Here is a 22,652-nt window from a genome sequence, read left to right as displayed (position 1 = left end):
AAATCTCCAGAAATCAGCAACGCTCTGGAAAACTAGGAAATGAGGCCCTTTGTCAAACATCCTGAAACATCCCTTTAACAACAAACTGCAACAAATAAAACTGTCATTTGTCATATATCGTATAAAGCATTGTATTAACCACATGTTTTTATTGAACAAGCCGTAGATTTGCTTTCAAAACAACCCAATAATATGAATTCTAACAGACTCCAGTGTGTTTCCGTGTAGTTTCAGATGGAAAATATTGAAAAAAAAGTTCCTTATAGACTCACGACCCACTTTTAAGTCCCGAGTCCCTTTTTTTTTCAAGAAGCTTTTAGATTTGGGGAAAAGGTGCTGGGTTCAGGTGGGGGTGAAGAGGTTGATTCCACACCTTCACGAGGGCGGCCATGTTTTCGCTCCTGTTCGTCAGTTTTACAAAGACAGGAGCGAATCCCAGGCTTTTCGTGTCCGGGTTCTGGACGTTGAGTTTGTCGAAAGCAGAACGAGGGAAAGGTTTTCTTGGCGACTCTGTTCGAACATGTTTTTTTGTTCATCGTCGACATTTTCATTAAAGACTGTGTTCTCTGTCACTGTGAAGCTCCACAAACACTCACTCACTCATGTGTCTGTGACCGGGGAGGAAATATATCATTCAGGGAGAATCAAAGCAATGATCCCACCACATCACGGTGTCCGAACTATGGGTCAAGCGTAAAATTATAAGTAAGTGTTTCACCCCTTAACTCCCGCCTGAACCGAGCACATTTTCTCCAGTTTGGCTTTACCCCAATCCAAAAGCTTCTGGAAAAAAGATGAGAAAATAGCTGATGGAAATGTGACAAAAAAGTGAAAAACTTTGACAAAAAAGTGTCAGAAAAATGACGAAAATGTGACAAAAATGTGACAAAAAATTTGACAAAAAATGTGACAAAAATATGACAAAAAATGACAAAAAAATGATTAAAAAATGACAAAAAATTTGACTAAAATATGACAAAAAATGTGACAAAAAATGTAACAAAAATGTATTAAAAAAAGACAAAAAATGTGACAAAAAATGTGACAAAAAATAACAAAAAATGACAAAAAAAAATGACAAAAAATGATAAAAAATTGATTAAAAATGTGACAAAAATGTGACAAAAAATGATAAAAAAAATTATTAAAAAAAGACAAAAAATGTGACAAAAATGTGACAAAAAATGACAAAAAATGTGACAAAAATGTGACAAAAAATAACAAAAAATGACAAAAAAATAACAAAAAATGTGACAAAAATGTGACAAAAAATAACAAAAAAATGACAAAAAATGATAAAAAAATTGATTAAAAATGTGACAAAAATGTGACAAAAAATGATAAAAAAAAATATTAAAAAAAGACAAAAAATGTGACAAAAATGTGACAAAAAATGACAAAAAATTTATTAAAAAAGACAAAAAATGTGACAAAAAATAACAAAAAATGACAAAAAAATGACAAAAAAATGATAAAAAATTGATTAAAAATGTGACAAAAATGTGACAAAAAATGATAAGAAAAATTATTAAAAAAAGACAAAAAATGTGACAAAAATGTGACAAAAAATGACAAAAAATGTCACAAAAATGTGACTAAAAATGATAAAAAAAATTATTTAAAAATGTGACAAAAATGTGACAAAAATGTGACGAAAAATGACAAAAAAATAACAAAAAATGTGACAAAAATGTGACAAAAAATGATAGAATAAATTATTAAAAAAAGACAAAAAATGTGACAAAAATGTAACAAAAAATGACAAAAATGTGAAAAAAAGACAAAAAATGATAAAAAATTGATTAAAAAAGACAAAAAATGTGACAAAAAATGACAAAAAAATTGATTAAAAAAAATGACAAAAAAGTTACAAAATGAGTTGAAAACCCCCCCCAATCAAAGATGAAAAAAATGTGATGACGTGAGGAAAAAGATAGATTTAGTTGATTTTTGTAGATCTTAGCTTTCAAATGAGGCGTTACAATGGCCTACAGGATTAGGGTAAAGCTAAACTGGAGAAAATGCTCTCGGTTCAGGCGGGAGTTAAGAGGTTAAACCATGAAAACGGTGCCCCTGGTGGTCACAGACGGTTTTACAGCAAACCCGGAAATCAGAGCCGGTTATTATTATAAATCATACACTGCCTGGCCTAAAGGTAAAAGGTTCACACACCAGACCAGCTCATTTAAATCCAGGTGGTGACTTTATGTTGGCGGCCAGGCAGTGTACATGTGTATAGTGTTCATATTCTCCCATAATGCAGCTGTTCTTAGTGTTGTTACAGCCTCTTTGGCTCTGTCTGTTTGTCCTCACCTCACTGTGGGTGACGTTTCTCTCTTTTTGTTTGTCTCACTGGCTCCAACTTCTCCTTTTCCATGTCTCATCCTGTTGCTAACACTCCCCCTGCCCTCCCATTGGCCCTCACCTGTCCTCGACACCCCACCCTCACCCCTCACCTTTCCCCTCGGCTTCACCCTCACCTGTCCTCGACACCTCACCCTCACTCCTCACCTTTCCCCTCGGCTTCACCCTCACCTGTCCTCGACACCCCACCCTCACCTTTCCCCTCGGCTTCACCCTCACCTGTCCTCGACACCCCACCCTAACCCCTCACCTTTCCCCTCGGCTTCACCCTCACCTGTCCTCTTGGCCTCTCCGTATACTCACCTGTCCTCTTGGTCCTTTTCTGCCCTCACCTGTCCACCATGGCCCCGCCCTCACCTGTCCTCGACACCCCACCCTCACCCCTCACCTTTCCCCTCGGCTTCACCCTCACCTGTCCTCATGGTCCTCACTTGTCTTCTTGCCCCTTTCCTTCCCTCTCCTGTCCACCATGGCCCCGCCTTCACCTGTCCACCATGGCCCCGCCTTCACCTGTCCTCACCTGTCCACCGTGGCCCCGCCCTCACCTGTCCACACCTGTCCACCGTGGCCCCGCCCTCCCCCTCCTCCCCCGGTGTAGCCCGATTCCACCGATGTGAAGAGAGGGGCTCAGATAGTGAAATGTGCCAGTCTGCGGAGGGTTAAGCAGTGAGGCAGGCTGCAGGTACCCCCACCTGCAGGTACCCCCACCTGCAGGTACCCCCACCTGCAGGTACCCCCACCGTCCGCTCACATTTAACCCCAGCCCCGCCCGGGTTAAATGGGTCCAATAGAAGCACATCTGGGCCAAAAAGAGAAGGTTTGACTGAAGCAAATGAACCAAAACAATCACTGACACGACACTGTGAAGCGACAGGCAACGGAGAAACAGAGCTTCAAGTGCTGCTGCAGAGCCCCCTGGTGGATGGTGTGGGCATTGCAGGCACTAATAACTGAGAGGAAATATACAATAATAGTTCGCTGCAGACCCGGAGCAGAGACAGATCCACGACGGGATTATATGTTCATAATTTCTGTTTTACAATTATTGTTAGGTTTAGTTTGAAATCGTTTGGATTAGGGGTTGGTTAGTTTAAATTAGGGTTGTTAGGATTAGTTTAACCCCTAAACTCCCGCCTGAACCGAGCACATTTACCCCAGTCCAAAAGCTTCTGGAAAAAAGGTGAGAAAATAGCAACAAAACTGAGACGAAAACAATGATGGAAATGTGATAAAAAAGTGACGAAAAATTGATGAAAAAGTGGCAAAAATGTTGCAAGAAATTGACAAAAAATGCACAAAAAATGACAAAAAATTGCTAAAAATGGACAAAAAAATGACAAAAATGTGACAAAATAATGACAAAAATTTGATAAAAAATTGACAAAAAATGACAAAAATTTGACAAAAAAATTGACGAAAAAATGACAAAAATTTGACAAAAATGTGACAAAAATGAGTTGAATACCCAACAAAAAAATGATGGGAAAAAATCTGATGACGTGAGGAAAAAGATCCTCTCGGTTCAGGCGGGAGTTAAGAGGTTAGGATTTGGCTAAGGTTAGGTTAGGGTTATTTGGGTTAGGATTAGGTTAGGGTTGTTAGAGTTAGGTTTGTTTAGGAACAAAAAACCCCAAACAGTGTGTCTGCTGTTCGCAGTAATGTTTTCTTTATCAATCAACAGAAGCATCTAATTACACTTTCCAAATGTCTTCATAAGAACTTCATTTTGTTTTCATGAAGAAATGTAAATAACTCGCCTCCTCACTCCTCACATGCGTGGAGCAGATCAACATCTTCAACATCACTATCACGGCGGACTCGCTTCACGGTAGATCTGTCTGGGCTCCGGGTCAGCAGCTTTCCCCCTCACTCGTCAGTATCAGCCTTTACCATTTGCTGTATAAAAACTAGAGATGCACCGATACCACTTTTTCTAAAACCGATATGAGTACTTGGATTTAAGTACTCGCCGATACCGAATACCGATACGAGTACGAGGCATTTTCTCCAACATTCTTACTTTTTTCACAGCAGATTGGTTTGTAATTAGTTAATTTACTCATGTACATTTCCTTAAGTAAAGTCGGCGACACATTTAAGAGCAGTTATATTAGAATTGTGCTGATTTATTTTATTTTCATTCAATATATTTTTTATTTTTATGTCTCTGTCCATCATAGACAGAAAAGTCCATGTCCTAAAGCTCCCAATGCCTGAGCTTTATTCATTTATGTATTTTTATTTAACAATAGTATTGAGATGTTACTTAAATGGTCTCTTTTCGTCTTTACTTCAGCTCCTGTAGATTTTCTCGTGTGTTTGTAGTAACTTAGCGAGTAGCTACAGCGTTTTCATTGTTCTGCTGCAGCTCATTTTCCCTCAATATAAACATGCTGTATGTCTTTAATTTGGATTTTCTGAGGACTTTTTAGTCGCTGGGTTAATTTTTCAGATGAATAAACCCCTGGGCTTAAAACGGCGTCAGAATGGCCAAAACTGTTAGCCGCGAGTTAGCAACGTTAGCCTGTATGTTGTAAACACTGCAGACGCTGCAGCGCTAACAACATTAAGCTCTGGTTAAATCCAGCTCAGACTCTGGTTTAGAGAGCGCAGTCTGTAATAAAGTCAGCTCTATGTGGATTATTGTGTTTACACTAAACTATTCTCCAGTTTGTTGCTTCTTCTCTCCTCAGCTGAGAGGTGAATGGTATCAGTTTCTGGTATCGGGACCTCATGAATGAGCACGAGTATGAGTACAAGCATGTGGTATCGGCCCGATATCCCGGTATCGGTGCATCCCTAGTAAAAACTACATTGGAAAAAAGTGTGCACAGTCAACGTATAAACGGACATTACATAAAAACAAACAAAGAAACGTAAGGTAAAATACTGTACAATAAAAAGTCCATATAAAAAAATGAAAGTGCTTTGTTTAAAGTCATCTCAGCCTGTGGAAAGTAGAAGAGTAGATCAGTAGAACATCTGAGAGGGCGATACCTTTACCTTTTCTTCAATAAGCAGAGAAGAAGCTGATGAGGGTGATCTTGTTCCCACAAATGCATCAAACAAAACATAAAACATCACTACCAATACACATGGAAATACAATTAAAGTGTAATGTTGCCCATTCTAATGTAATACAACAATATGAACAAATATATTTGCCTCAGTCAAAACGGTTTGGATCTTTTTGGAACTAACTGAACCAGGTGAAGGAGCCTTTAATTCAGTACTACTCATATGCAGTATAAGTCAGTACAGTGCACATACAAGTACTGCACCCGGACCTAGAAAACTGCATATGTTACTACTGAAACCGCAGCTATGTTTGAACTTGCAGAGAAGCATGAGGAACGATAATGTTAAACAGGATCTGGTGTTCTAACAATCTGAAAAGCCACTGGTCCCGAGCTGCTTTAGCGTGTGCTTTAGCGTGTGCTTTAGCGTGTGCTTTAACGTGTGCTTTAACGTGTTCTCAGACTCTTTTTTCTGTGTGTGTGATGCTTTGGCTGTTCTAACGCATTAAGGGTCGTCACCGCAGAGGTCAAGCAGGAGCTGTGGAGTGTATATGGTGCTATATGGTGCATGCGGCAGGTCTGTGGGGGGGGGACTGTTCAGAACTCGCACTAACGTCCACAGAAGTTCCACCAGAGGACGGTTCACTCTGGGAGCAAAGCCTCGACCGCGATCCAGGGTTTGAAGTGACAGAATTAGACACGAAAGATTCACATTTTTACCATCACGAAACCTTTAACCTCTTAACTCCCGCCTGAACCGAGAGCGTTTTCTCCAGGTCAGCTTTAACCAAATCCTGTAGGCCAGTGTAACGCCTCATTTGAAAGCTAAGATCTACAAAGCTCATCTAAATGGATCTTTTTCCTCACGTCATCAGATTTTTTTCCATCTTTTTTTGGGGGGGTTTCAACTCATTTAGTAACTTTTTTGTCATTTATTTGTTAGCAATTTTTTTTGTCTCATTTAGTCTCATTTAGTCTCATTTTTTGTCACATTTTTTTTCTTTTTTTTTTCTTTTTTTTTTCATATTTTTTTCATTTTTTTTTCATTTTTTGTCGCATTTTTTGTCATTTTTTTGTCATTTTTTTCATTTTTTTTTCATTTTTTGTCACATTTCTTGTCATTTTTTCATTTCTTGTCATTTTTTCATCAAAGTTTTCTCACTTTTTTGTCATTGTCTTTTTTTTTTTCTTTTTTGTCACATTTTTTGTCTTTTTTTATCATTTTTTTGTCTTTTTTTGTCTTTTTTGTCACATTTTTGTCATTTTTTCATCAAAGTTTTCACACTTTTTTGTCATTTTTTTGTTATCAATTTTTTTTGTCTCATTTTGTCTCATTTTTTGTCATTTTTTTGTCTTTTTTGTCGTTTTTGTCACATTTTTGTCATTTTTTCATCAAAGTTTTCTCACTTTTTTGTCTCATCTTCATCATTGTTTTTGTCTCAGTTTTTTTCCAGAAGCTTTTGGATTGGGGTAAAGCCAAGCTGGAGAAAATGTGCTCGGTTCAGGTGGGAGTTAAGGGGTTAAAGGTCACCGTGGACTCACCTTATGAACATGTTCTTATTTGGCTGAGCTTTAGAATCAAACGTCACATTACAGGTGGGTTTGTAATTGTGAATGAATCAATATTACAATTGTTTGAGAAGGTTGACCTCATATTTGGGGGACACAGACAGGTTTAGACATATTTGAAGGTGTATAAATGTTTGTTTTTTTCGTAAAAGATAAATAAATTGTGACCGAAGATTTGAGGTTAATATGTCCAAATCTAATAGTTCTGATAACAGATATTTTGGAGCCGCAGCCTCGAATTAGCACCACCTGATGTGTCAACTAATTATCGTGGACACAAATGAATGATTTCATCGTCATCTTCGTTGACAAAAACCACACTGGTGCTGAGCCAGGGTAGACTTCATCAGGGGGGTCCAAACCTTTTTCATGGGGGGGCCACATACTGAAGCGTACACGGGGTCAAGGGCCGTAGATCTGTTGTTAGTGCCGCGAAATCTGCAACTTTTGACCCGCTGTCATGTTCCGGGCATTTGGATGCAAGGTGACACAAGGGGGCGCCCTTCCAACCTTCTCAGTGTAGATGTGAGTTGACTTTCTTCAGAGTGAGACTCTAGGTCAGACATGAGTGACAGTAACATGAGGCTAAATACAGTGAGCTCTTTGTTTGCAGTAAAAAGGCTGAGGCCTCATTGCTCTTCAGTCACAGACTGAGAAGTGAAGAAGGAAGTCATGGAGCTTCTGCTTTAGACAGAACTTCAGACTTCTGCTGCATGTAAGAGTCATATCATATTCTGAAACTCAAATATGGAGTAAAAACATAATATATGGAAAATTATTATTACAATTACAAAAATAAAAATCTTTGATAATTCTGTATCTAATAAAAAAAATAGTTTTTTTTAAATTTACTCTCATTCTAAAAACAAACAAACCCAGGTCGTTTGTATCTGCTGTAGAGTCATGTTTGTCCCAGTTCCTCTGAGTCGTGGTGCAGCAGGACAGATGTGGACCATGACAGATGTGGACAGGACTGTGGTAGATCTACTTTTACTTTGGAGAAAATAGTTACTATAGAAACTGTTGAAGAAATGAACCTCATGAGCTTCTTCTGTAACATCTGTCCACATCAGTCCTGCTGCACCACGACTCAGAGGAACTGGGACAAACATGACCTACAGCAGATACAAGTGACCTGGCTTTGTTTGGATTTTTTTTAGAATGATAATTAAAAAATATATATATATTTTGATTAGATACAGGATTTTCAAATATCTTTCTTTTTGTAATTGTAATAAAAAATGTTCATATATTATGTCTTTACTACATATTTGAGTTTCAGAATATGATATGACTCTTACCTGCAGCAGAGTCTGAAGTTCTGTCTAAAGCAGAAGCTCCATGACTTCCTTCTTCACTTCTCAGTCTGTGCCTGAAGAGCAATGAGGCCTCAGCCTTTGGAAACAAAGAGCTCAGTGTGTTTAGCCTCATGTTACTGTCACTCATGTCTGACCTAAAGTCTCACTCTGAAGAAAGTCAACTCACATTTACACTGAGAAGGATGGAAGGGCGCCCCCTTGTGTCACCTTGTGTCAAAATGACCCGCGAAGGCGACACGAGGGACCACAGACACAGACATTTATCTGGTTAGTCTGGTGTTATAAGTGATTTGCCTCAGGTGCTTTATGGAGCGGGTCACACTGTTTTTAATGCAGGCTAGCTGATACCATAGACATGCACTAGCCTAGCACTAGCCTAGCACTAGCCTAGCACTAGCCTAGCACTAGCCTAGCACCACGAAACTCTTCAGAACTGCATGAATTACAAATAAATATCTCCAGAAATCAGCAACACTCTGGAGGCCCAATGTCAAACATCCTGAAACATCCCTTTAAGCCTGCCTTAGCTAACTGCAGTTCACATGTGAGACTTTACCTTTAAGTGATGCCACTCAGTGAAAACTATGAATCGCTTTTTTCTTTGTGCCTGAAGGTGAAGGTTAATGTGAGATCTGAACAGAACGCCCTCTAACAAGAGCAAAAGACAAACCGCCCTCTCACCCTCTCCCCCCTTGTTCTCTCCGCAGAGCTCCCCGCACGACTCCACCCCTTCACCCAAACCATCGTACACGGACACATGACCGGGCGGCGCCGACCTCTCTGACCACCCTGACCACCTCACAGCAGCAGCAGCAGCAGCAGCAGCAGCAGCAGCAGCAGCAGCAGAAACAAACTAACAATCGGACCACCGGACCCTTCAGCACGCCACCACGAAGGATTACATGGTTTTACTGTAGTTTTTATGAGATTTTTTTTAAACCCCCCCCCCCCCCCAAAAAAAAAAAAAAAACATCTACTCTCTCTAGGCAAGACGCATGATTTCGTATAAAACGACGACACGGACGATTACGGAAAAAAAAGAAAAAAAAACGAGAAAAAAAAAAAAAAAAGCAACCAAACGTGCTTCCTGTATGTGTATGAGCATGAGTGAGCCGCATGGCCTGTCTTTAAATACGATACGAGGGGGGGGGGGGCGGGAGGGGGGCATGCGAACAAACACGGGCGCTCACGGGGGCCACTGTTAAATGCGAAAATTTAAAAAGAAAAAAAGGAAGTACGGGATTCAATTCTAACTGTTTTCTCTAGGCAACAGTTCCTCCCCCCCCTCCCCCACCTGGCCACGCCCCCCAAAGTACAGACGCCATTTTTTTGGGAGATTCATCTACCGACATGAACGCGGGTTAAAGCTAAAGTGTGTGGTTCCGCGTGGACGTCCTGCAGGGGGCGCCAGAACACGGCTTTGGTTTTGTTTAATCGGTGTCATGTTTCTGCAGAGCTGTTTGATACGGGACACGATTTACCCCCAATTATGTACGATCCACGGGACGATGCTAACTCCCGATCACGGGACGATGCTAACTCCCGATCACGGAACGATGCTAACTCCCGATCACGGAACGATGCTAACTCCCGATCACGGGACGATGCTAACTCCCGATCACGGAACGATGCTAACTCCCGATCACGGGACGATGCTAACTCCCGATCACGGGACGATGCTAACTCCCGATCACGGAACGATGCTAACTCCCGATCACGGAACGATGCTAACTCCCGAGCTAACGGAAGCTTCTGTCACGTATAATGTCATCTATTTAAACACACGTATTCAAAGCTTTACCAGAGGAGACTTCTGTATGGATGGGAGCAACATTCGGGAACTGTAAAGTTAAAAATGACATTGTTCGGGTTCTCGGATCATTTCTCGGATAAAAGGATAAAATATTATGAAAAAATGTTTTCAATTTTAGTTTAGTTTTAGTCGACTAAAATTGCAGGTAAATTTAGTGGACTTTGCATTGATAATATTGATTATAATCATATTTAATCTGGTTCCTCTGCTTCATGAGCTGATCCTTTAACAGAGGATTTACATGACCTGAGGCTCTTTCAGACGCTCAATAGAAGTTTGGATGATTTTAGTCTCTCCTTTTCATTTTTATTTAGTCTCATTTTAGTCGACGAAAATATCTGGACATTTTCGTCATAGTTTTAGTCTCATGAGAAACTTTTAGTTTAGTTTTAGTCCAATTTTAGTCACAAAAATATCACTGACTAAAATTAAGACTAAATATTTTAGTCGACGAAATGAACGCTGCTGTCAGGGCTCATTATTGGGGAAACAGCTCCCCCTGGTGGCCGTGTATTATGCACTTTGTGACGTCATTAATCTGTAAATAATCAGACTGATTAAACGTGCTTAGGCCTAATCAGTGGGTGAGGAACATGGTCCTCATGGCGGGAGCTGACATTGCTGTAATACCGCCCCCTGGTGGCCAGCGGCGAAACACTTGGGAGCATTGATTCTAATGGGACTTCAAACGTCCCAAGAACGGCTCAAAAGCCTGGCTCTTAAGAGTCTTTTCTTTTTCTAAAAACAGCTCTGACCCATGTGACCCATGTGACCCATGTGACCACGCTGGGGGAGGTGAAATATTTTTAACCAGGCTAGTTTTTGTTTATTAGCCTGAAATTTGGAAGCATTTTCAGTGCATTAATTGGCTCCAGAGCCTGTCAATCAAGCTCTGGAGCTCTGTGGAGGCTCCGCCCACTCCTCGAGCGCAGGGCTTCCCGCCTTTTTGCCCTTTTAAGGGACAGGCTGTGTAGGAGGAGTCTGAGCGGCCATTAAGGCTCACACAGGAAGCTTTTACTGATTGAACCATTAGCTCAAAAGCTACAAAGCAACATGGTAGACTGTACGATTGTAATTTAATGATAATATAAAAGGACAAAGCTGACGCTGTAATGAGATTATTAAAGTGACACAAGTAAACGTTATTAACAAGTGGTGATCACAGTGGGTTTAGCTCAGTTTTAAAGCGTCTTCTCTGCGAATGATCTGAAGCCCCGCCTCCTTTTCACATTCGATAAATTAATAAAAACGTTTATTTCAGATGTAAATTCGAAGTTCATTTCACCGGAGCTGCTGTTCGGCGCCGCTGCTGTGACGTAGACGTTGCTCCCGTCTGTCCAGAAACGCAGGTGTTTTAGCGCTGGAAGCTAACGGCTAGCATTGGTTTGATGCTAACACATGCTAAAACCTGAGCTTACTTTGATGAAAAACACTTGACCTTTATTTAAATTTTAACTCCCGCCTGAACCGAGACGATCTTTTTCCTCACATCATCACATTATTTTTCCATCATTTTTTTGTTGGGTATTCAACTCATTTTTGTCAATTTTTTGTCTTTTTTTCGTCATTTTTTTGTCATTTTTTTGTCCATTTTTTTGTCAATTTTTTGTCATTTTTTCGTCAATTGTTTGTCAATTTCTAATGACATTTTTGCCACTTTCTCATCAATTTTTTGTCACTTTTTTGTTGCTTTTTCACACCTTTTTCCCCAGAAGCTTTTGGATTGGGGTAAAGCCAAACTGGAGAAAAAGTGCTCGGTTCAGGTGGGAGTTAAGGGGTTGATGTGGACAGGAAGTACCCGCTAGCTTACACCGGCGAACAGGAAGTTAGCTAAAACACTCCGTGCGCAGAGTTTACTTTCAGCTCTTGTTTCCTCCATCAGACAGCGCCCTCTGTTGGCCTTGCACACGCGGTACATAAAGCATCGCCATCGTTTGGGGGTAAATCCACATTGTTTCACTTTATCAGACGATGTTTGTGGAAATAATGCAAGTTTCGGTTCGCGGACAAACGCTACAGACTGAAGTGTTCAGCCAAAGATGTGTCGTCAGTAAATGTGTTGTTTTATTTTCACTACAATAAGCTTTTAGAAAACGTCCCTGCATCAAACAGAGATAAACAAAGGGAGCAGCTTTTAGTAACCTGACATCCCACATCTTCCATATCGGGTTTTTTTTTTTGTTGTGAATGTGTTTATTTCACAGCCCCCTCGGTTCTTCCTCCTCAGAGTAGATGTAGCAGCCCTCGCCTTCGCGGCGGGGGCGGGGCACACTGGACCGCACTGGACCACACTGGACCGCACTGGACCGCACTGGACCGCACTGGACCGCACTGGACCGCACTGGACCGCACTGGACCGCACTGCACCGCCATCACAGGTCACTACTGTAGACTGAAGCACTGAATGTAGAACAAAAGGGCTGTTTGGAATTACACCTGTGCCCCCAGTGGACTGCTCAGGCGTCGGCTTTAACCTCTTAAGCCCCACCTCAACCGTTACCGAGGTTACCCACTCTACAGCGGGAGGGGGGGCGCATATAATAGAGGAAATGTTAATAATAATAAGCTGTGATTTGGTCAAAGCTTCATTAATAACAAAGGCTCAAAGTGCTACATAGTCATTCTTCTGTCCATTTACCATGTATATCCTGAGCTCTTGTGCCCTCTGCTGGACACGCGTGGAACTCTTTTAAATGTAATGACCCCTAGTGGCTGGAGTGAGCATTCTGGTTATTCTTTAAAAATCCCTAACTTTTTTTTTACATACCCTGGAGTTTACGCTCTACAGGGCAGGGGCCGGATTAAATCATCTCGCGGGCCGGATCAGGCACGCAGGCCGTATGTTTGACACCCCTGCTACAGAGTGACGCCTCGTTTTGAAAGACCTACAAAACTCATCTAAGTAGATCCACATTTTCATCACTTTTCGTCACTTTCCTGTTGCTCTTTTGTGGCTTTTTCATCCTCGTTTTTTCGTCTCATTATTTTTGCTCTTTCGACGCTGGCGTTTTTCCAGGAAGCTCAGTTGTGCTCAGTCCAGGCGGGGTTAAGAGGGTTAGTGCTAGATCGTCTGCTCCGGAGGGACGGTCTGCTGTGATTTTGTATAGATCTATGAGTTGGTTTGTCTAAAAATACAAATAATCCTAATCCTAATCCTAATCCTAATCCTTAAAGTTAACCCCTTAACTCCCACCTGAACCGAGCACAGTTTCTCCAGTTTGGCTTTTACCCCAGTCCAAAAGCTTCTGGAAAAAAGCTGTGAAAATAGCAACAAAACTGAGACGAAAACAATGATGGAAATGTGACAAAAAAGTGACGAAAAATTGATGAAAAAGTGGCAAAAATGTCACAAAAATATCACAAAAAATTGATAAATAAATGACAAAAAAATGACAAAAAAATGGATGAAAAAATGTAAAAAATGTGACAAAAAAAATGACAAAAATTGATAAAAGAAAATGACAAAAAAAATGACAAAAATTGACAAAAAATTGATTCAAAATTGACCAAAAAATGACAAAAATGTGATAAAAATGTGACAAAAATGTGACGAAAAAATTGACGAAAAAATGACAAAAATGAGTTGAATACCCAACAAAAAATTTTGGAAAAAAAATCTGATGACGTGAGGAAAAACATCCTCTCGGTGGGAGTTAAGAGGTTAACCATTTCCCTGGCCCTAACCTTAATTTGTGTCATGATATCTCACGTTTTCACAGCAGACTGTCCCTCCGGAGCAGACGATCTAGCACTAATCGGTTAAGAGGTCAGACACCTCTACATTCACCTCTACATTCACCTCTACATTCACATACGTTTGTTTTGCCTTCATACCAGGGGCGGACTGGCCATATGTCCATTCTGGAAGTGCACAGAGGGGCCACTGGCTCTGTGGTCACCGGTCTGGCCTCTCAATTTTCTCCTCCTACCCCCCCCCCCCCCGCCTTAACCGAGCTTTACTCAAATCTAAAAGCTTTAAAGAAAAACATCAAAGTAGCGACGAAAACGAGGATGAAAACGGAGCAAAAATGTGCCAGAAAAGCAACACAAAAAAAACGTGGCGAAGAGCGATGAAAATAGCCCGCAAAAACATGACAAAAAATGAACAAAAATGTGACAAAAACGACCAAGCAATTAAAACAGCGATGAAAAAGCAACAAAAACATGACAAAAAATGAACAAAAATGTGACAAAAACGACAAAGCAATTAAAACAGCGATGAAAAAGCAACAAAAACATGACAAAAATGAACAAAAATGTGACAAAAACGACAAAGCAATTAAAACAGCGATGAAAAAGCAACAAAAACATGACAAAAAATGTACACATACAGCACGTCCAGACTTTCCCTGGGGGGCACGTCCAGGTTTCGGCCCCTTTTGCTTTTTTCTTCCCGAGCGTCACCAATCACTGTGAAGAGTTTCTCTGACCTGTAACTGTGAGCGTGGCCCGTCCCGACCGAGCCACTCTCCTCCCCCCCCCAGCTCCCCCTCACCTCCCCCCCCCCCACATCCGAGCAGCAATAACAGCCGAGAAGATTGTCCACGCGGCCCCCCCGGAGGGTGGACTCTCCATGTTCTTCCTCAAACGTGGGCTCCGACTCTGTGAGCAGCAGATTTAGGCTCCACTTTAAAGCAATGATGTCAGTTCATAACGAATCCTTTTCTTTTTGTACGAAGCCTCGTGAGTTTGTGTCTCATCCTTGTTTTATTTTTTTGTTTTTCTTGGTTTTTTGACGAGCCATCTCACCTGCCAAGTGCCCAGTTCTAGATATTTATTTTTAAGAATGAAGAATGAATGTGTGTTTGGACATTTTCGAGGCTGTAAAAACGGGCAGGAGACGACTGTGTGTTCGGGGTCTTTGATTTTTACCTCAATGGTGTATAAAAAACGGCGGCCGAAAAGACGCAAAATAAGACTTACCTTTGCAATAAAATGGTGATCCTTTGAGAGACTGTTTTGTTAGTTTGTGTTTTTTAGCAGGCAGGGCACCGGACCAATCATCCAATGAATGGGCTGCATTTACACTGATGAAGGGCGGGGTCAAGACTCGGGCTGGAAACGCTGAACGAAACCGGACTGAAAAGAAAAGGTTTAGGGTCGACTGGTATCGGGAAAATACAGAGAAATATGAAATCTTTATTTTCAAGTTTTGATGCAAGAGGAAAAACTAGGGTCAATTTGGGAAAAAATGGGGGGAGGGGGAATAGAACAATTTTGGGGAAAAAACACAAATAAAAATTGGGGGAAATTTAGGGAGAAAATATGGAAAAATTTTGAAAAAATAAAAAATTTGGGGAAATTTGGAGAAAACACGTTAAAAAAAATGGTGGAAAAAATGGTGGAAATTAAGGGGAAAACTTATAACTTAAATATAGATAAAATATGCAAAACAATTGAAAAAACACATACATAAAAATATGGAAACTTTTGAGAAAAAGTGTAAATAATTGGGGGGAAAAACATATAAAAACTGGGGGAAATTTAGGGGGGAAAAAACTATGATTGAAAAAAATGGGGGAAAAGCATGTTAGAAAATGTTGGAAAAATTGGGGAAATTTGGAGTAAAATTGGGGAGAAAAAAATATGTGAAAAATTGATAATTTGGAGAAAAATTTAAAAAATGGGGGGAAGAATAAGGAAAATTGTTTTTTTCCCCGCCCTTTTGTAATTAATAGGGTCAATTTGGGAAAATAAAGGGGGAGGGGAAGTAGAAAAATGTTGGGAAAAAATATAAATAATTGGGGAAAAAACCCAAATACAAATTGGGGGAAATTTGGGGGAAAAATGTGAAAAAATAAGAACAAATTTAGAAAAATTATATATAGATGAAAAAATTGGGGGAAATTTAGGGGAAAACTTATAACTTAAAAATAGAAAAACATATGCAAAAACTTGTAAAAAGTAAAACATCTAAATAAAACTTTGGAAAAAGTTTAAGAAAAAATCTAAATGATTGGGGAAAAAACATGTATTAAAAACTGTGGGAAATTTAGGGGAAAAAAATATGGAAAATTTTGGAAAAAATAAAATGGGGCAAAAAAAAAGTGAATGAAAAATTGGGGGAAAAGCATGTTTAAAATGTTGGGGAAAATTGGTGGAAATTTAGGGGGAAAAATTGTAAAAAGTATGAAAAATTGGGGAAATTTGGAGTAAAATTGGGGAGAAAAAAATCTGGAAAAGTTTGTGAAAAATTTAGGGGGGAAAAAGTGAGAAAAATGATAAAAATGGGGGAAAAATAAGAAAAACTTTGAACGTTTTTTTCCCGCCCTTTTGTAATTAAAGGGAGTTTCGTGGTTGTTTCATCTCAAACGAATGACACAAAAGGAACAAATGAACATTATTAATCTGTTTTATGGTTCTTTATTTAACAGCCTGTAGGTCTGGATTTGAACGTCCCCCAGCCCGAGTCACGACATGTAGCATTTAGCCTTTCGCCGTCACCAAACATCAACGTTCTCGCTAGCGCATCTGCTAACGACAACAAGTAGCCGGTCGGCACTTCGTAAAACGGTCCGTGACCTGCTCAGCTTTTCCTGCAATAAAGAAAAGTGTTATTTTCTCGCTCGTCTTCTCGGCCGCCGGAGTAAAAATGCGTGACGTCATCATCAACATCTGCGTATTTCCCTGTCCTCGATGGAGTAACTGCTTTTCCGTAAAAAAAACACGATGTTGCAATAATGGCCTCGCCGTGATGATGAATGTCCGGTCTTGTCGTACTGTAGCTTCTGATTTTAGTCCTGTGCGTGTTGCCTGTGTTTGCGTAGAATAGAGAATGACGTCCACTCTGTATCTACTACTAATCCAAACAGCGCCGCGCGGTCACGATGCAAACATGGCGGAGACACTTGGACTTTCTTTGGATATTTCCTCACGTGCGTCATTTCTGTTTTGCTGTTTTGTTTAAACAACGCCTGGTTTCCAAACGAAGGGCTTTGTAAAGGTTTCTGCTCGTTTCCGACGCAAAAGGGCCGCTTTCTTTTTCGCGCTGAAGCAGCTGATGTCAGGGGTTTGGGGGGGGGGGGGAGGGGGTGTATTTAAAGGAGCGACGGCTGTACGCACGCGCACGTTTGAGAAGCGTTTCGGAACTCTGCGGTCGTCATCTGTGCGACTCCACCGACGAACAACCTCAGAGCGTTCAAGCTGAAGAAACTCCTGTAAACGAGCCGATGCTACAGCAGTTAGCTGCGATGCTAACGCCACGTGAATGTTTGTTTACACCAGATGTGATTCAAGCGTCACTGGTTTGGTTAACGTTTTATCAGTAGCTGCACTTCTCCACAGGGGGGCGCCACTGCCGTCTTCACCTCGTATCTGAACTCGGACCTGGCTGATCATCTCCGAGTTTGCAAGTCTGAAATGTGCCGGTCCTTAGGGCGGCACAATATGAGTGAACACACGACTCGGTTTAGCAACGAATTGTGGCAAAACGAGACTTTAAAGGAAATCAAATGGGACTAAGCGAGTCAAATCATCACTAAAAGTTGAACTGTGGCACATTTTAAAGTTACCAGTTTCCATATCACAAGAAGTATCGTGATGCAATATCCGTATCGCAAAAAGCCATCAACATTTACTCATTTAGTTAAACTTAGTGTTTTTTAAGTCTTTTTTTGACACAATAGGGAAAAACCAAGTAACTTGTGACGTCCTCTCTACAAATCTACTCTACTCTACCCGACCCTAACCTTACCCTAATCCTACTCTACTCTACTCTACTCTACTCTACTCTACTCTACTCTACTCTACTCTACTCTACTCTACTCTACTCTACTCTACTCTACTCTACTCTACTCTACTCTACTCTACTCTACTCTACCCGACCCTAACCTTACCCTAATCCTACTCTACTCTACTCTACTCTACTCTACTCTACTCTACTCTACTCTACTCTACTCTACTCTACTCTACTCTACTCTACTCTACTCTACTCTACCCGACCCTAACCTTACCCTAATCCTACTCTACTCTACTCTACTCTACTCTACTCTACTCTACTCTACTCTACTCTACTCTACTCTACTCTACTCTACTCTACTCTACTCTACTCTACTCTACTCTACCCTACCCTACACTGCTCTGCTCTGCTCTGCTCTACTCTACTCTACTTTACCTGCTTTATAAATGTTTCCACCAGCCCATTTTACAGTAAACAGGTACTTTTATTAGTACCAGCTTGGCCTGGTTAGGGTAGGGTAGAATGAATGAATGAATGAATGTTTATTCGGTTACAAAAACATAAAACAAAAAGTACAGTATGTACTGCAAATTCATCACAGACAAGGCGGGTAACCGAAAAGGTGTAGGCTGAAGCCGTGGCTTATTTTTCCTACCCTGATAGAGTAGAGTAGTGTTTTTCAACCTTTGTTGAGCCAAGACACATTTTTTTTTCATTGAAATAATGAAATATAATCACGAGGCACCGCCAGCAGAAAATGTTCTCATCAAAGTCTTGACTAGAAACACCGTATAGTCTCACTCGCCACAATGCCTCAATACATCACTAGTTCTCTTGTCTCAAAGAAATTAACTACCTGATATGAAAGAGTATAATATGGTTACTCTGCCGATCACTAGACAGCATAGACTCTCGAAAACGGTACACTATTTGTGGATAATAATGCATTTGTTAAAAAAAAAAAAACATCTAGGTGAGATTGGATAATTCAAGGCACACCAAACAATATCTCACTAGGTGCCACGGCACAGTGTACAGGGTAGGGTAGGGCAGGGTAGGGTAGGGCTGGTGGAAACGATGCAAAAGCTCTCGGTTGAGACATGACAGCTGTGGAAATGTCCATTAGCTTTTATTGTCGATTTGTGTTTAATCAAACTGAACCACATCATGTTGAAATGATTGAGTAAATATCGCAATAATATCGTTATCGCAATATTGCACAGCCGTAAAGTGCGTACAGTCCCTCTCAGACCTGCAGACTCGTGGGTAAAGTGCGGGTAAAGTGCGGGTAAAGTGCGGGTAAAGTGCGGGTAAAGTGCGGGTATAGTGCGGGTAAAGTGCGGGTATAGTGCGGGTAAAGCGCGGGTATAGTGCGGGTAAAGTGCGGGTATAGTGCGGGTATAGTGCGGGTATAGTGCGGGTATAGTGCGGGTATAGTGCGGGTAAAGTGCGGGTATAGTGTGGGTATAGTGCGGGTATAGTGCGGGTATAGTGCGGGTAAAGTGCGGGTATAGTGCGGGTATAGTGCGGGTATAGTGCGGGTAAAGTGCGGGTATAGTGCGGGTATAGTGCGGGTATAGTGCGGGTAAAGTGCGTACAGCCGTCCCTCTGAGGCAGGGCCCACTCGCCACAGGGGAAGCGGACGTACAACGACCCGGGGTGTTTCCCTTCCTGAAGCCGACGTTCACCCGCGGAGCGAAAACCGCCGCGCACCAAGTTCATGCAAAAATATTACTGTTGCAAAAACTAGAGAACTTGTATATTCCTTTTAGAATGGATTGAAGACATTATTAACGCAATAGCATATTACTCAATACTAAGGAATGCAACTGCGCACATGCACAGAGAATCTTTTTAACATAAAAGGCTATATATCTATAAATATATATATGAGATATATGAAAAAAATATATATATTTACTTAGAATGCTATGCACCCTTCCTTGTCCAATGGGATTATGTTATGGATGTACTTTTAGCATCATACAGCTGTGGCTACAGAGACTGTCGGGTAACGCCTGCGACCTGGGGAACACGGGGATGAACTTGAGATTATTTTTGTTTGCTTTTTTATTGTTATGGAGAATCAACATGAGTTTAAATGTATGTACAAGCCGACTCTGTCAACATCTAATGAATTTACTCGGTACACCAGCTCAACATTTACAAAAATTAATAAAGAAATGAAATGTGTGTGTGTGTGTTTTCTCTGTGTCTGCGGAACGATAGGCCACGACTTTACCGATGAACCCCCACCTTTTCTCCAGTTCAGCTTCACCCAAATCTAAAAGCTTTGCAGCCAATAGGCCAGTGTCGCGCCTCATTTGAAAGCTCAGACCTACAGAACTGATCGAAATCACTTTTTTGTTGCTCTTTTGTGCGTTTTGTGTTGAGTTGTCGTCACGTTTTTGTCACTTTGTCGACTTTCACATATGGGAAATGCTGAACTGGAGGAAATGTGATGGTTTTAGGCGCGGGTTAAGGAACAGGGTCTGGATTCCTAAAGATTCTTAGTGAAAAGAGTTGCTCCTAGTTCCCAAACTCTTGTGATGTTCTCTTAGAAAAGTAGAGCCGAGTTAAGAAAAAAGCTATTCCTAAAGAATCCTAGCTCTTAAAGGAACAAGCCACTGTTTTTCCAGACTGAGATCTGTTCTTACCTGAGCTTAAACGAGGTGTTCCGTACTTGTCTGGTCTTTGTGTCCATGGAGGAGCCTGGTGGTTCAAACTTCACACCCGTTTGGAGCCATAGGAATGTACTGGGAGAGGCCAAATGCTAGCAACATCTTTGTAGGATCATTTCAAAGTATAGCTTATTATTCATTTACAATTGATTATTTCGTTTTTTTGTATGTGATCTCTCTATCCATCCATCCATCCATCCATCCATCTATCCATCCATCCATCCACCATCCATCAATCCATCCACCTACCGTCCATCCATCCATCTATCCATCCATCCATCCATCCATCCACCTACCATCCATCTATCCATCCATCCATCCATCCATCCACCTACCGTCCATCCATCCATCCATCCATCCACCATCCATCCATCCATCCATCCATCCATCCATCCACCATCCATCCACCTACCATCCATCCACCATCCATCCACCTACCATCCATCTATCCATCCATCCATCCATCCACCATCCACCATCCACCATCCACCATCCATCCACCATCCACCATCCACCATCCATCCACCATCCACCTACCATCCATCCATCCATCCATCCACCATCCACCATCCATCCATCCACCATCCACCTACCATCCATCCATCCATCCATCCATCCATCATCCATCCACCATCCATCCATCCATCCATCCATCCATCCACCCACCCCTTGTTGAAGCTAGGTTTGCCCTGTGGAGGGGTGGAGCTCCACTGATCACATGACCCTCCGCCGGCTGCAGACCCTTCTCCACACCCCTGATGTTTGGTGAAGACATCATGCGCTCTCACTGGAGTCCACGTTAGACCTTGTTTTCATTGTTTGGGAAGAATATCCCATTCCCTGAATAAGTGCAGTTTTTGATTCTGTGCGGAGCTGAGCAGGTACAGTTTCCCCAGCAACAGAACTTCGTCCGGATAACTCTCGATCTTTTGTCGTCTTCTACCAGAGTTTTCATTTAACCTCTTAACTCCCGCCTGAACCGAGAGGATCTTTTTCCTCACGTCATCAGATTTTTTTTTCCATAATTTTTTATGTTGGGCGTTCAACTCATTTTTGTAACTTTTTTGTTATTTTTTTGTAATTTTTTTATCACATTCTTGTCACAGTTTAGTCATTTTTTTGTCATTTTTTTGTCAAATTTTTGTCATTTTTTTGTCAAATTTTTATCACATTTTTGTCACATTTTTGTAATTTTTGTTATTTTTTTGTTGAATTTTTATCACATTTTTGTCATTTTTTGTTACATTATCACATTTTTGTCATTTTTTCGTAAAATTTTTATCACATTTTTTTCATATTTTTGTAATTTTACTGTCACATTTTGTCAATTTCTTGTGACATTTTTGCCACTTTTTCATCAATTTGTCGTCACTTTTTTGTCCCATTTCCATCATTGTTTTCGTCTCAGTTTTGTCGTTATTTTCACAGCTTTTTTTCCAGAAGCTTTTGGATTGGGGTAAAGCCAAACTGGAGAAAATGTGCTCGGTTCAGGTGCGAGTTAAGGGGTTAAAAGTCCATCCTCAATGAAGGTTCTTGAATCATCGTCTGTACTCTGCAGCTGAAGTGTATTTAATATACTGTATTTCATGTACTTAATATTTGGAGAAGGAACATTTGTGACCAGCAGGTGGCGTAATAGACCACAGCTGTGTCGGTCTCAAACAAGATCTTTACATTTACACTTTCCTTTTATTATATCTCATCATTTGTGCTAGTTTATGATCATATTGCCTCAAGGATGGACATTGGGAGAATATGATATTGACTTTATTGGTACAATACATGTATTAATCAAGCTGTGTCCACATCATGTAATACATTATTTCCAAAAATCAAAGAAGAGTTGTACATTCACATTCCGACATGATTCCTTCATTCAAGAGAACACAGTTTAAAAAGAATGGCTCGTCTCCAAATCTGAGCTCCATGTGAGAAAAGCAACAAAAGAGGAACAAATATATAAATGGCTGAGGCTGCAGAGCCTGAATACATTAGTGGTAAACCTGCCATAGACCAGTCATGGCACGGACCTGCTTCATGGAGCGTGTAGACCTGGTTAAGTCCTTCTTTAGTCCCGGTTTAGTCTAGTTTCAGACCTAACAGTACATGTTAACATGACTTTATCACATCTGTGGCACGATTCTGTGATTCACTTTTGCTCTTTCTTTAACTGTATTACATGGAATGGGTTAATATTGTAGAGATTTATTC

At 40.8% G+C, this 22,652-nt stretch overlaps 1 protein-coding gene and 1 long non-coding RNA gene across 2 annotated transcripts in view; one reads left to right on the top strand and one right to left on the bottom strand.

The window, feature by feature from the left end:
• The window catches only part of LOC306960690 (ankyrin-1-like), a 222,220-nt gene extending 213,007 nt beyond the window's left edge, over positions 1–9,213 (top strand). Inside the window, exons 44-45 of the mRNA XM_079553166.1 lie at positions 2,963–3,046; positions 8,977–9,213. Coding sequence (XP_079409292.1) covers positions 2,963–3,034 — 72 coding nt within the window. The 3' untranslated portion in view covers positions 3,035–3,046; positions 8,977–9,213. The remainder of the gene's footprint in view (positions 1–2,962; positions 3,047–8,976) is intronic.
• LOC306960772 lies at positions 2,270–2,880 on the bottom strand. Its single transcript, XR_013792711.1, has 3 exons — positions 2,777–2,880; positions 2,633–2,667; positions 2,270–2,503 (listed from the first exon to the last, which is right to left on the bottom strand). It is a non-coding gene; the product is annotated as an uncharacterized lncRNA (long non-coding RNA).
• Positions 9,214–22,652: the final 13,439 nt, after the last annotated feature.

Source organism: Gobius niger (assembly GCF_951799975.1).
Source record: "Gobius niger genome assembly, chromosome: 1".
Lineage (NCBI taxonomy): Eukaryota > Metazoa > Chordata > Actinopteri > Gobiiformes > Gobiidae > Gobius > Gobius niger.
This window is presented reverse-complemented; position numbering and strand designations above follow the sequence as displayed.